This window comes from Pundamilia nyererei, unplaced genomic scaffold, assembly GCF_000239375.1.
Source record: "Pundamilia nyererei isolate P.nyererei 1_Seehausen unplaced genomic scaffold, PunNye1.0 scaffold00002, whole genome shotgun sequence".
In the NCBI taxonomy this organism is placed as follows: domain Eukaryota; kingdom Metazoa; phylum Chordata; class Actinopteri; order Cichliformes; family Cichlidae; genus Pundamilia; species Pundamilia nyererei.
The window spans coordinates 1,145,949-1,159,805 of NW_005187403.1; the positions used below are offsets into that span (position 1 = coordinate 1,145,949).

General features: G+C 39.4%; 1 protein-coding gene across 1 annotated transcript in view; it reads right to left on the reverse strand.

Annotated features, from left to right (window-relative positions):
• The window catches only part of sec31a (SEC31 homolog A, COPII coat complex component), a 23,990-nt gene that overhangs the window by 3,864 nt on the left and 6,269 nt on the right, over positions 1–13,857 (reverse strand). The window contains 15 exon segments of the mRNA XM_013909955.1: positions 341–396; positions 1,988–2,389; positions 3,505–3,607; positions 4,087–4,188; positions 5,063–5,299; positions 6,656–6,829; positions 7,620–7,765; positions 7,949–8,075; positions 8,158–8,336; positions 8,861–8,975; positions 9,885–10,184; positions 12,627–12,668; positions 12,762–12,836; positions 12,932–13,162; positions 13,261–13,518. Coding sequence (XP_013765409.1) covers positions 341–396; positions 1,988–2,389; positions 3,505–3,607; positions 4,087–4,188; positions 5,063–5,299; positions 6,656–6,829; positions 7,620–7,765; positions 7,949–8,075; positions 8,158–8,336; positions 8,861–8,975; positions 9,885–10,184; positions 12,627–12,668; positions 12,762–12,836; positions 12,932–13,162; positions 13,261–13,518 — 2,547 coding nt within the window.

Below are 13,857 nucleotides of genomic sequence, written 5' to 3' on the forward strand. Positions count from 1 at the left end.
ATATATACATAACTTGAGTTACCTCAAAATGTTTCATATTACCATAAAAACTAAAACTGCCTCAGTTTTCAGCTTGCATTGCGTTTTTTCAATTTTCACTCTATATTTCAGATAATGGTACCTTTGTCCAGAGCAACAACGACAGGCAAAATGTTCACATTATTTAGGCAGAATCAGGTATAAACAGACCACAAAACGGCATTTCTCATCCAACAATTTCAATAACTACAAATAAATCGATTTACCTCCTCAAACTGCCTGTCGAACAGCAGCAACAAAGTAATATAAATGTGTCTTAATTCTAAAATGTGTCACTCTAACTCTGATTAATGAAACCTACCTTCTTTTTAGGGGCTCGGGTCAGGGCTGGAGGATCATTCCAGCCGTTCTGAGGCCCTATAATGGAAAACAAATCTGTCTCATGTTTTGAATTTTTATTACAAGTTCCCCTATAAGCATTTATAAGAAGTTTAAAAAATATAACCACATTAATTGGTTATTGATAACAGACTATGATATATCTCTAAGGAGCTATAAACATTTTTTTAGTTCTTTATTAATGCGCAGCATTTATCATTAATTCTTTTTTTCAGCCATGAAAACAATCACTTATCACTGCTTTACGGTACCATTCCTTAAATGTTTAAACAGCTGCCACCTATTATGACATTGTTCAATAAAATTTAACTTTTATCATTTAAAAGTGACATTATTTTGTGTTACATACCATGAATTAAACTGCTTATAAATGCTAAACAGGTGCAAAAACACACTGTTAACCAAACTTTGATTTGTATAATCATTAGATTCTGTTATGTTTAAAAGAGTGAGTATTCACTGTGGTTTTCATTAATTATTGTGAATATTAAAGATGATTGCATCGTATCAAAAAAAACATTGTGCAAATTTCTTCCAGAATAGATGGATTTTATTACACGTGTGATTGTAAGCAGGTCACAATTATACCCGTGATTTTCTCATACTCTGTGGAGCCATGCAAAGTGTAAAAAGTATGATTACCTGGCTGTGTCCTTAACAACTCTGTCATCTAAGCATTTAGCATTTCTCTCAGCTTCAGTTGGAAATGTTTTCAGCCATAGGACAACACTGATTTTTACACAGTTTAAACTGTATGATTACTATTATCTATGGGGAAAAAAAGTAGTCTGGTTTGTTTACGTGTTCATAGTTGGTGAATTCTCCCAACAAATCAGAAAAGGACAGTCTCGATTATCACTGTCTTGCTGAAAGCCTGTGACATTGTTGCTTTTTGCAGTCTTTTAGAGCAGGACACTATTGATTCACACTTGAACTGCTATCTGAATAAAATATCATCTGGTTGTGCTATGTCACCGGAATAAGTATACCGGTAGGCGTAATATTAGCTTAATGCAGAAAGCATATTCAATTTCCATTGTAGTACTATTTAATTGATTTTTGTGCATACCTTCCTGCCATATATACTAAGATGACACAGGTAAATAGAAGCAAATTGAAAATCATTGCTAAATATGAAACCTACCCATAATTGTATGGGACATGTAAGTATTGTAAGATTTACATTTACAACATAAACATCTGCCATTTAGGGTTTAAAGTTACTGTCTATGTGGATAATACATTCTGAGTGCTTTTATTGTGAGAAATGACCTTCAGACACCCAATATGTTCCCTTTTTGTAAACAGTAACAGAAAACATATTTACTATTGTATAACCAGCGCACCATTTAAATGCAAATTGCTTTGATAATTACGATTTAATTTAATAGTGACCAGAAAAAGTCTGTTATTATTCACATTATAGCAGGTAAGATGTAATAACCTGCACTGCAGGATAACACTAATGAAATGAATTCATTTAGTAACTAGATATGATATTAACTGTTAGTGTAGGTAAACAAAGGAAACTGGAATCCTGCTAGTTTTAAAGGCTGAGAGAATTTGTAAGGAGCACAGTGACAGTGAGGGTGATTAGAGGCATGCAGACCTGTTCTCTGAGAGGCGGGGATCAGCTTGTTGTCTATCTTTGTACCTGAGACTCCACTCGGTGGAGGAGGCATGTACGACACAGGAGATCCTGGCCCGCCATGCTGGAAAGAAACTCCAGAGGACGGAGGAGTGGAGTAGGAAGAAGAGCTAGGAAAGAAAAGAGGCTGGGAAGGAGGAGAGGAGGACAGGCACTGGTTGATGGGAGGCTGTCCAGGATAGACTGAAGATATTGGCTGAGACTGGACGGGCTGTGTGTACTCAGAGAGAAAGCCGGGGGGCTGAGGAGGGGAGGATGGCTCTACTGAAGGAGGTGGATGAGGAGGAACAGAGGAGTACTGAAGAGGCTGAAAGAGAGGCATGCCACCAGCTCCATGCTGGTACTGGTTGACCTGGGGGTAAGCTGGGAGTCACACAGAGGATGTTCTGTTAGTGAAAAAACTGTTGCATGTTAAACCAAGTGCACCATGCAACAGGATGGTTACAGTGCAGAGCATGCTGAAGTACTTAATGTTTTCACAAAGAGATATACAAACTGAACATTCTCACTTCCTGTTAGTAACTAAGATTAAGTATGACAGCACAGAAGAGATCCGACATTAGCGTTAAACAGCAAAATACTTGTTAGTGTTTCAAAGAATACACAAATAGATTAACTGGTGGAATCCTATCTCCTTTATACAACATTTAGATACTGTTGATTCATTTCCCCATACATCACTGCAGCCTGAAGGAGGAGCGCATGCTCCACCTAACCTCGTTCACAAGTACAGCGCTTCAACACCAGTTTTTTTTTCTTGTAAGTGCAGCTTTAAAATATGCCAAAAATGATCAAACCTGCACAGCTCAAACTTGTGTGTTCATTATGTTGGTCTGATTTGGTTCAATGAAATTAGCTCAGTGTGCATCATCAATGAATAATAGCTTCTGTAGCCAGAAATCACAGAAAGGAGACAATAAAAGCAACTTTTATATAATCATCACGTTTTGAAGTTTTCCTCATGGTTTCAGTAACCCAGAGATAACTGTCTGTACACTGATGATTACACTGCAGGCCGGAACTGCAGATAGATGACTCGGGGCTTTTAAAGATAAGTAGTAATTAGATTTCTAGTATCTGGAGTTGAAAACGGGTATTACATTGAGCCCATTTGATGAACTTTTATCAACAAATATAATTTCGTAGCCCATGATCATCTAACTGGATCATATTGTAGGAATATTCCTGTTTGTTAGGTCAAAAAAAAAAACTTGAATAAAACTGTATCAAATGTGTTTGAAATGTGCAAGCTGGTAAACTGTTTCTTACTGAAACCACCAAATGAAGCACAAACTGTGCATTGTATTGTCAAGGGTATGTGTGTGTATTAATGTAGTAATACAGAAAAAAATATACATATTGATAAATTTGGGCCTAATGTGCAAGACAAGGTTGTTCTACTAAAATGAAATCTATTTTTTTCGTAAGCCAATGCCCCTCATGATAGACAGCTAAGTTCTGGAAGTGAAAACACTTACGCTGGTACTGATGAGAATACATGTAGGCAGGAGGGGAGGAGACTGGAGGAGCTGCAGCCGTGCCTGAGGCTGGAATCCCGTACATCGGGTTTGAAGGCTCCACCTGAAAAAGCAGGGACAACAAATCTGAACTCTTCCTCCTCTGTCCACTGAGAATCAACACTGTGCTCTACAAAAGCAAGTTATGTAGTGATTATAATAAAGCTTAGTTTTGCTAGAGGGCAGAATAGTCTTATGTTAAAAGAACTTTCACAGATAAAAGTGATGCAATAACCGCACTTCAGTGAAGCTTAATTTGTGCAGAAGGGCATGCATTTTGTTTTAAACCATGAAGAGTAAGCTATAAATCATGCAGTGATTCACATTAATTATGAGGCGGCAGCAGAAACAGATTGAATGAAGCTTTTGAATGCACTGTAGCCACGGAAGTACTAACAGGAAGTTCAGTGATGGTAGCTAGCAATGAGGGTTGGAAGCCATGGGAAGGTTTGGGATGTGGACCTTTGGCCTGCTCAGTGAAGCTTTTTAAATTGCAAAAAGAAGTGTGTGTCAAGGCTGAATGGGCGGTAATGCTCAGTATACCTTCTGGTCAGAGGCGCTGCCTACTTGAAGAGGAGGAGGGACATTGGGGAGGGCTGTGGGAGTTTGGTTACTCCAGGAGGTGACAGTGGAGGCTGCCCTCATCTGAAGCACACAGAAACACACGGCACATACCAATGATGGCCGCAGCATGGGAGGGGAGCACACACCAAACAACGCCACAATGCACAAACATTGGACGGGTGGACATAAGAGAGGACTTTATACGAGCCAAGGTTCAAATTACAAGAACACAACATCCTGAAAGAAAGCTTAGACACAGTAACAAAATTGCCCAGATGCTGATAAAAGTACCCACAGCTTGTCATTTAAACCCTGGCAAGAATGGACTGGCAAATGATGAAATGACTACAACACATCAGGAAATTAAAATGAGCACTTTGTCAGGTAGTTAGTAAGTGTGGAGATGTCAAATTTAGAGGAAGAACAGGAAATAGACCAGTCTGCCCTCAGGTCTGATATAAACTTAAAGCAAGATTCAACATGAACACATCAAAGAACAGATTAATCCACACACATGAACTGGAATTGTAAATTAAGGCTAAGAGAGAGAGAGCTTCTCATTTCCTAGATTTAAAGACAGATATTGTTGAATAAACAAAACTCCCAAGAAAAGAAACTATGTTAACTATATTCTATGAAATTGTATTATATTGTATGAAAATTGTTATACATCTGTTTTCATTAATGTGGGAAAATGTGGCGATCACTTACTTGCAGTATATATTTTTTAAATCCAATTTTTTATTACAGTGTAGTTAAGACGATGCATCTGTGTATGTTTATGCTGGATTTCAGAATCTTATTCTTGGGTAGTTTATACATTTGTATAAAAAAATTGTCAATAAAATCATAACAAATGCAAATCGGAGTAAATGATAGAGAGATAAGAACCAAGAAAATCAGATCTGTGTGTAAACACTGTTATGAGATGTAGTGGCAGCTCTGCGGAACATACTGGCTGGTAATACTGTGGCTGTGCTGGGGCGGAGGCGGATGTAGGCATGGGCACTGGTGCTGCTGGGGTGGGCTGAGGCACCATGGTGGGATGGACCTGGGTGTAAGGATGCCGAAGCTGAGCCCGAGGGGCAGGCAGCTGAGATGGAGCTCTCTGGGTTTGCACTGAAGCTCCAGGAGCCAACCCCTGCTGCCCAAGAGCCCGAGTGAGACGGTCACGAAGCTGCTGAATGGCAACCTGAATGGAGCAAAAGACCTGGGTTAGATCCCGACATTCTTGATCAGGAAAGCTACATTGCATATTAAATGATAATAAATGATTTCAAAAAACACCAGTAACAGCAATACTTCTCAACTGATCACTTCATTTTTTTTCCTTCTGTAGTTTCCAATAACTGAGCACAATAAAAAGTGTGCATGCCATCAAAAAAATACTGGAATAAAATGGTTTTTACTGTTTGTATGTTTGGTACCTCTGTTATTATTTAAGAAAAAAAAAAAAGATGGCCTGTATTTATATAGCGCTTTACTAGTCCCTAAGGACCCCAAAGCGCTTTACATATCCAGTCATTCACCCATTCACACACTGGTGATGGCAAGCTACGTTGTAGCCACAGCCACCCTGGGGCGCACTGACAGAGGCGAGGCTGCCGGACACTGGCGCCACCGGGCCCTCTGACCACCACCAGTAGGCAACAGGTGAAGTGTCTCATCCAAGGACTGTCCAAGCCGGGGCTCGAACCGGCAACCTTCCGATTACAAGGCGAACTCCCAACTCCCAACTCTCGGTTAGATTAAGAATTATGAAACTAAACAGACTGAAAAACATTATACATTTTTATTGCTTTGCACACAGACAAATTAAATAACTCCATTTGTTATTTAAGTAAAAAAGAAATGAGCTTAGTAAGGGTTTTCGCTTAAGTCCCTCTATTTGACCATGTCTGTCTGGGGTCTGATGGTCCAAACCTGTGATGTCAAACTCATTTCACATTGTGGGTCTCATAGAGCCCCCTTTAACCTTAAATGAACCAAACCTGTCAATGTAAAGAGGTTTAACAACACATTGAATCCCTCAGATGTCTTAATATAAGAACTGACAAAAAAAAAATATAAACTGACTATATAAAAATCTAAATTTCTATTGTTGAACTTGAAAAAGGTCATTTACTGTCATTTAAATGTCTGGATGTTTGCATGGAGAAGAACTTTATTAATGTAAAACTGTTAGAGTCCTGTTAACAGCAACACTAACAAGCTTGGTGAGCAAGCAGCATTTCAACCTGTACAGGTGCACTGCACAGACAGACACGTAATCCTAAGTAAGAACAGCACTAAAATGGTGGAGCAGTCCAGTTCAGTGATGCTTCGTTTAAACTGATGCTTTTAATTAATACCATAGACTCTGTTCATGGTCATGAAAACAAACCTATAACCAGTAACAATGAAAAACAGCAGGGATGATTAGGCCGAGTGTATTCATGGAAATTTATATCTCATTAAGGACAAATACTCCCAAATATTAAAATATTAAAAAAACACACACACACACTTTTCAGTGAGCAGGTGCAACAAACAGCAGCTGTGTACATACCTGGTTGCTGTTGTCAGGCAGATAGGTGATGGCAGTGGCCAAACTGCCCTGGGAGGCCAGCAGGTTGGCATACTGGCTCATCTTCTCAGCTAGCAGGATGCCGATAGCAGCGGGGCCAGAGCGCTGGGTCTGCTCTACTGCACGCCGCAACACCACCACTTTCTCCACCAGGTCCTGAGGCACAGAGGCACAATATATGAGCACGACAACGTCATTAATTAAATATGTCAATGGTCACTTCGAGAAATATTGGCTTATTGCCAACTATAAACAGTTCATAATCCACAAGCTCCCTGTTTACTTAACCAGCAACTTTATCTACTTTAATTTGGCTTCATGTTTAGGACGTGCTTTCTATTTTTGTCTCCAGAAAACTGTCTCTTTAGCTGCTAAACACTTCACAGTCTTCACCAGCCAGTTGCTACTTGTGTCTGTGTGCTCTTTGGTGCTGGAGTGGTAGCATATAGTTTTGTCCTGGACTGGAAATGCAGGGACACTGCAGGGTTAGGTGAAGATTTTCCTCAGAATTTCTTTGCAATGACTTATCACTTGAGCCATTACTAATACAAAAAATATTGGTTAGCACAGATTTAAAGTAAAATGAATATTTTTGTTCATAATATAACGCAAAATGACGAAATGAAAGGTAGTGACTGTCCTAAGCTCAAAATAGGATTGTTTTGGTTCATTCCCACTGTAAAAGCTCTAATAAGCCACTGTTTAATTCCTGCTAATCAACAAAGAGCAGAAAGACACAGCTGGAGAGAGCTAGTGAACATAGAGGAGTGTTTAGCAGCTAAAAAGCCAGACATATTCCTGGAAGAAACAAAACTGAAAGATAAAAGACAAATTTGTTCAATCAAAGGAAAAGCATTAATAAGCTTGTTTCTGCCACCTACAAAGCAGCTAAACATGTGCCACTACACATTTAAAAAACAAAACATGAGCAGCAGAGCTTCTATACCTGCAGTGAGAGAGGAAAGTGTCCGTTCTGCACTCTGGTCCAGCAAGAAACAAGTTTCTCCACATTGCCAGCACAGATGTAGCACAAACAGGCTTGGGATTGTAGGTTAGCATCTTCTGATGCCTCCAGTCTGTCCCCGAGAAGGTCTTAAAAAATTGAAAATCAGGATGGACTGAATGTAAGTAAAGAAAATAGATTTATTTATATAGAATTTACAAAATGCCTGGATAGAGAAGAAAATCTAAACACTAAATTCAAACAGTAAGTCTTCACCTTAAAAAAGGTGATCGACCCCCTGATATCCAACAACAAAATACATGTGAACTAACCGCAGAGGGAAGAGAACTCCTCAGGCTGAGCGTAGGTCATGACGGCTGCCAGAGCCTCCTTCCAGTTCTGAAGGTCACACGTCTTCAGGATGTCGTGCCAGTCTTTCATTACCACTGCATTGATCAGCTGCAGGACAAATACACAATTACAACACCAGTAACACATTCTTAATCAAAAAACACTCAAGGAAGTTTCCCCCAGTTGTCACCTTGGTTATCTTGCTGTGTGATTTTGTAAAATACTTCTTCTGGGTTTTTTCTAAAAGTTCTGGCCCTCCAGCAATGGCCAATATGATGCTGTCCGCCAATCGGTTGTCATGGAGACAAAGCTCCACAGCGCCCTCAAAGTCTCCAGTCAGCAGAGCTTGTGTGATGAGCCCATCCGCATCTGGCAAGAAATAAAAACCCCCATTATGTTTAGGAAAAAACCCAGTGGCAGGTGTGAGCTTCATAAATGTGACATCGTCATGTCCAACAAACAAAGCCCTCCTCGAATGGCTTCTGTCTTTACTGGTGTGAGACCTTCAACCAATTTATAATCATATAACAGCTGTCTGCTTTAAATGTATGTCTGAGCTTTTCTTTTATAAAGAGCTGCTTTTTCTTCCTCTACTGAAAGAAAAGTAAATCCTCAAAAGCAGCAGACTTAGCTGTTAAAAGTTCAGACATCTCTAACTAGATTCATTTAATACTGAAGAAAATACTAGTAATAATGAGTCAGAAGAGTATAAGTTTCCACTTAAATCCACCTCCTAGTGGATTTCTTTTTCAACTCTCTGGTGCCTTGCTATACACACCTTTGGATTTATCCTGCCACATATCCATACCCGTTACAATTTGATGATGGTTAAAATCCCAGGGCAAACAACAAATTACTGAGTTAATGTGTTGAAACACTGATAGTGCTGTTACCTTGACTAATGCTGAGATTGACCCCTCCTGCTGGTGTTGGAGCTGGAGCTCGGACCTCAATAGGGGCTAATGTCTCAGCAGGAATGGGCTCCTCATCAACTGATGCTGTCATCTCCTGTAACAACAGAAACATGTAATGATGCTTCAATCTTTTCTCCAGCCTTCAAGTGTTCCAGGATACTAAAGATTTTCTAACATAATGAAAGGCCCTGAGGCTAAACTTAGTAACAGTACAGTTTCATAATCATAATTTAGCAGGTTACCATGCCAACACTTGCTCACTAGCATTATAAAGTGCAGCTGAGACTCACTGAAATGTCCTTAGTTTTGTAAATTTCAGAAATGTAAGATTATGCAAAGTCATGGGATCAACAACTCCATGACAGGCCACCCCAAAGATGCTGAGATATTTCATTTAAAACAACAACTGCCAGTCTCATGATAACTTTAGTGAGCCCTCCACCTTCCTGGCACAGTGGATACCTGTGCCAAATTTTTGCTATTTCAATCAAGTAAACGTTGCCATAGCAACAAGGGTATACGTACCAAACTTTATAACAATTTATAGTTTTTTCTGAGATATTTCAGTTTGGACTAACCCCTTGAGCATGCCTAAAACCAACCCAGAATCCATCTATTCCTGCATGAAGAGTCAAACAGTGTTAGTAATCAGATTACATGGTTCATTAATTATAAAAAAAAATATGCACACCCAGACAGGTGTTTTCAGCTTTCCGTAGTGTTCAATCAGTTTCCAATAGGTTGTTTTAATATTTGGTGACAGCTCCACATTACAGCCAAAATGATTTTGGATTATTTTTTGTTCATTGAGTTTTCTCTATTATAAATTTAAACAATGTATTATCTTAATCACATTTTATTACTAATTCATGGACAGCTGTGGAAATAATGCTGTATTAATTCTCCTCAAATTATCTGAAGTTCATTACTGAAAACAGCTAAAAAATTTGCACTCCTGTAACTTTGCTGCTCAGCTCTTTTTAATGGGGAAACAAAGGTGTACCTGATCTAAGGTAATCTCTTCCTCCTCTTCCTCCTCATTCTCATTCTCATCCACCTCCAACTCTGGGAGAACCTGATCCAAATTTGCATATGGCTCACTGCGAAGAGCATCTTCTGGATCTGCCGCTGGTGCTGCTGTATCCTCATCCTCTGCTTCAGGGGTGGAATTGAGATCAAGCATGGCTGCAGGCTGAAGGTTTACAGCAGCAATCATGTCAAATGCTGCCTCTGGAGTGTCAGCAGGCGGCATGAAGCTGAGGTCTGCTAATGGCTGCAGCGTGGCTGGAGCGGGCACATCCACCTGAACAGAAGAGGCGGAGATGGATTCAGAGTCAACTGCATAATATGATCTGCCACATCAGGCTGAGGCTGGGATGTGTGCATCACCAGAAACAGTATGGATTCAGCTTACTGGGGCAGTCAGGTCAGGCATATATTATTTGATTGGTTTCAGCTAAAAAAAAAAAAGGATTTAAATCAACATTTAGGCAAATGTGAATTTCAAACTAGGATCAGAACCTAAGTCAGACCAATATTATTTTCCATATTTCAGAGAATGAAGACAAAAGCAAAATCACTAGATTTAGCACTGGAGTAAAGCTCCTATTTGAGGTCACTGGTGGAAGCAGATGCATAAACACTGCAATACATTTATACAGAAAGTGAGCAGTGCATACAAGCGCGTGTGACAGAGTGCTTTCCTAAAGTCTGCGGCACTGCAGACTCAAGAATTTCCACTTTTTTGCTGTGATTGTGACTTTCAAACGTCGAACTTCCTCTGAGTAATGTCAAAAAGCGAAGTTGAATTTATAGCATTGAAACACGACTTTGTTGCTTACAACACTTCCCATATTGCAAAACATAAGACAGAGACAAACACTTTACATCTTTTCCACCGTGAACTGAGGCTTTGACAAGCTGTAATTACTGCCAGCAGCAATCAGTCAGACTTTTTTATTCTTCTGTCAGTGAACAAATGCGAACAGATCAGAACAGGCTGAGTTGAATGGAGACCAATGTGGGGTGAAATATGGACTGCATAGCATAGCAGTGTCGTGAAAATACATGTGAGGAGCAAATAAAAAGTTTACATCAATGTAAAACTTTGCTCATTTAAGAAATGGTCTTGGAATGGAAAGACAAACATTTCAAGACCATAGGAAGTTTTTTAGAAGGTAACAGCTACATCCTTTTAAAGAGGCAGGCTGACCCTTGTAGCAGCTTTTCATTATGTTTAATGTTGCATGTAGTGTTGCATTTGTGTGCACCTGATAAATGTGAGCGTGATGGGATACGGTCTTTCAGTTCAGTTTTTGGAGTCCAACAAAACCTGAAGGAAATGTTACATTATTGAGCTGCTAAGTCTTCCTGCTATGAAACTGGTGACACTGTGTGTGTAGTCCTTGTCTGGAAACCTGAACAGCGGTTTAGTGATACATTTTCCAGTATAAAACTGCTACTATTCATCATTAGACTGCAAACATTATGTTTAATGATTTTTTTTTTTTTTACAAATTGTTATTAACTTCACTGATTGAGATATAATTTTGCTGCTTTACCCACAGAATGAAATGTCAGATGAGCCAGAATCATGTCAATAATGTTTTGATATCCATATTTCTTTCTTGCTACTAGGAAAAGCCTGGAAAGGTTTCATTACAAAGTTGAAACTTTTTGCTTCCTTTTCATTCAGGGTGTTGTCTACATGCATATGCACTTTGTTACTAGCAGCCCATCGCAAAAACATATCATTTGTTCCCATTTCATATTTAAGTTAAATCTATGAAAAATGTCAAAGATATTACAGTTTGACAAGAATAAAACAGTATTTTTTACACAGGTTGTGTGTAGTGTATCCTTTAAAAGACTGAGGAAACTGAAGAGTGGAGGACAAAAGAAGAAGATCTAAAAAAAACAAAAAAAACTTCAGCAGATAAACAGTATTGGAAAGTCACATTAATAAGAATTAGAAATAAATCCAGCAAAGACCTGACACAGGTCCTGAGAGACACATCTTGCCCTTCAGTTAATCCGTCTACTGTTTGACAAAGCTTCATCAGAAAGGCGGGGAAACAGGGAGAAAAGGCTGAGGTATGCCAAATTACACAAGAACTGAATTTAAAATCTTTGGCTCACATCATTATCAATTTGTACAGAGGAGGTTAGGAGAGAGTGTCTACAGCCCTTTGTAAAACATGGAGGAGGATATGTTATGGTTTAGACCTGCATTTCACTGAGTGGTGCTGGGGATTTTGTCAAAACTGATGGAATTATGAACACAGAAAAGTACTGCCAGATTCTGATTCACCATGCAATACCACCTGGAAAGCATCTGATTTGCACCAGCTTTATTTTTCACCATAACAATGATCCCAAACACACTGCCAGTGCAGTAAAAGCAAACCTGGATAGAAAAACACTATCAGTATCAGTGTTGTTTGGCATTCCTAGAACCTAGATCTCAACATTATTGGCGGAGTGTGGGATCATCTTAACTAAGAACAGAAAAAAACTACTAAGAGCAGTTAAAGAAATGACAAGAAAGCTTGCTAACAAACTTCAGGCTATGTTAAAGGATAAAGGTGATCACACTAAGTATTGACTTTCACATTCATCTTTATTCACTTTTAAAAGACACACATCAGAGTGGCATCCTTTATCTCTGATACCCCATAAAGAGATTTAATGCTGAGATACTCCTTTAAAATTCACAATATAAGATTAGCTGCTTTGACAAGCTTACCTTCAGGGGATTGGCAGACTGCTCCTCTAGTGCTGCTGAAATCTGACAACAAATGGATAAATTAATCACAAGTTCAACTGAAAAACATGCGTAGCATCGTATTTCACATACAGATGAACAGATAACATGTCGCACCTTTAAAGCCAGCTCCTCTTTGTTGTACCCCAGAAGTTCCAGGTACTTGCTACGGATGTCACTTTCAAAATTAACCTTAAAACACATAACATCCACATTAGCATTATCCACACAAATTTCAGCAAAAACATTATTGATTAAAAATTGTGTTTTTTAATGCTTCCTCATACCTTAAGGAAAGACCAAACAGTTTTTTCAAACTCATTTTCAGCCACGTCGATCTTTTCCTGGCAGAAGTCCACGAAGTTACCTGAACTCAGAGTGGCCTGCAGCTGGTCGGAGCGCTTCAGAAAAGCTGTTTCTGTAACAACCTGGCTCATGTGCACAACGTGAGAAGTGGGCTGCTGAGGCTGCTGGGGGTTTGGTTTTGTATTCTCCAAAGATATCAGCTTCCCACCAAACTAAAAGGAAACAAATCAAAAAAGATTTCAAGTGTGCTTAAAAAAAGAAAAGCAGTCTCACCGTACTTTTGATCAAAGCTTAAAGAAACAGAACTCACTGCAAACGAGGCTCCCACAGGTCGGCGAATCCACTTGGGTGGCTTCTTCAGGGGGTTGACTGCAGCTGGAGTAGCTGGAGTCTGAGGCAGCTGCAGGGGAGGCAATGTTTGCCCTGTCCCAAATGGATCCATGTTCCCAAACGAGTTGCTAATCTGTAAGAAACACACAGAGCCGAGGTAGACAAATTAATATGAACAAAAATAAATAATTCACAGCTCTGAAAAAAGAGAGAAAGCATAAGTGTGGTTAATTTCAAGCTGACATTAAACTGAAAGTTTGCTCTGGACTATTTAAAATCCCCCTGGTGGCGTACAAAGGCAAAGCTGCTATAAAAAACTGTGTCATTTTCCAAATATTCAGGGACCCAACTGTAAGTCTAATATAAATGATGCTACTCTTATAGTTGTTTTAAATGTTTAAATGTTGTTTTTAAAACAATACTTTAACAGTCGTCAGTTTAGCTCAGTCTGGGAGCTTTTGAGTCTGACTTGCAGCCTTTTGCTGCGTGTCTTCCCCACTCTCCCTCCCTCTCCGCTTCCCTGTCTATCTTCACTATTCACTCCCAGCCCACTGTCCTTTCAGTGGGCTGGTTTCAG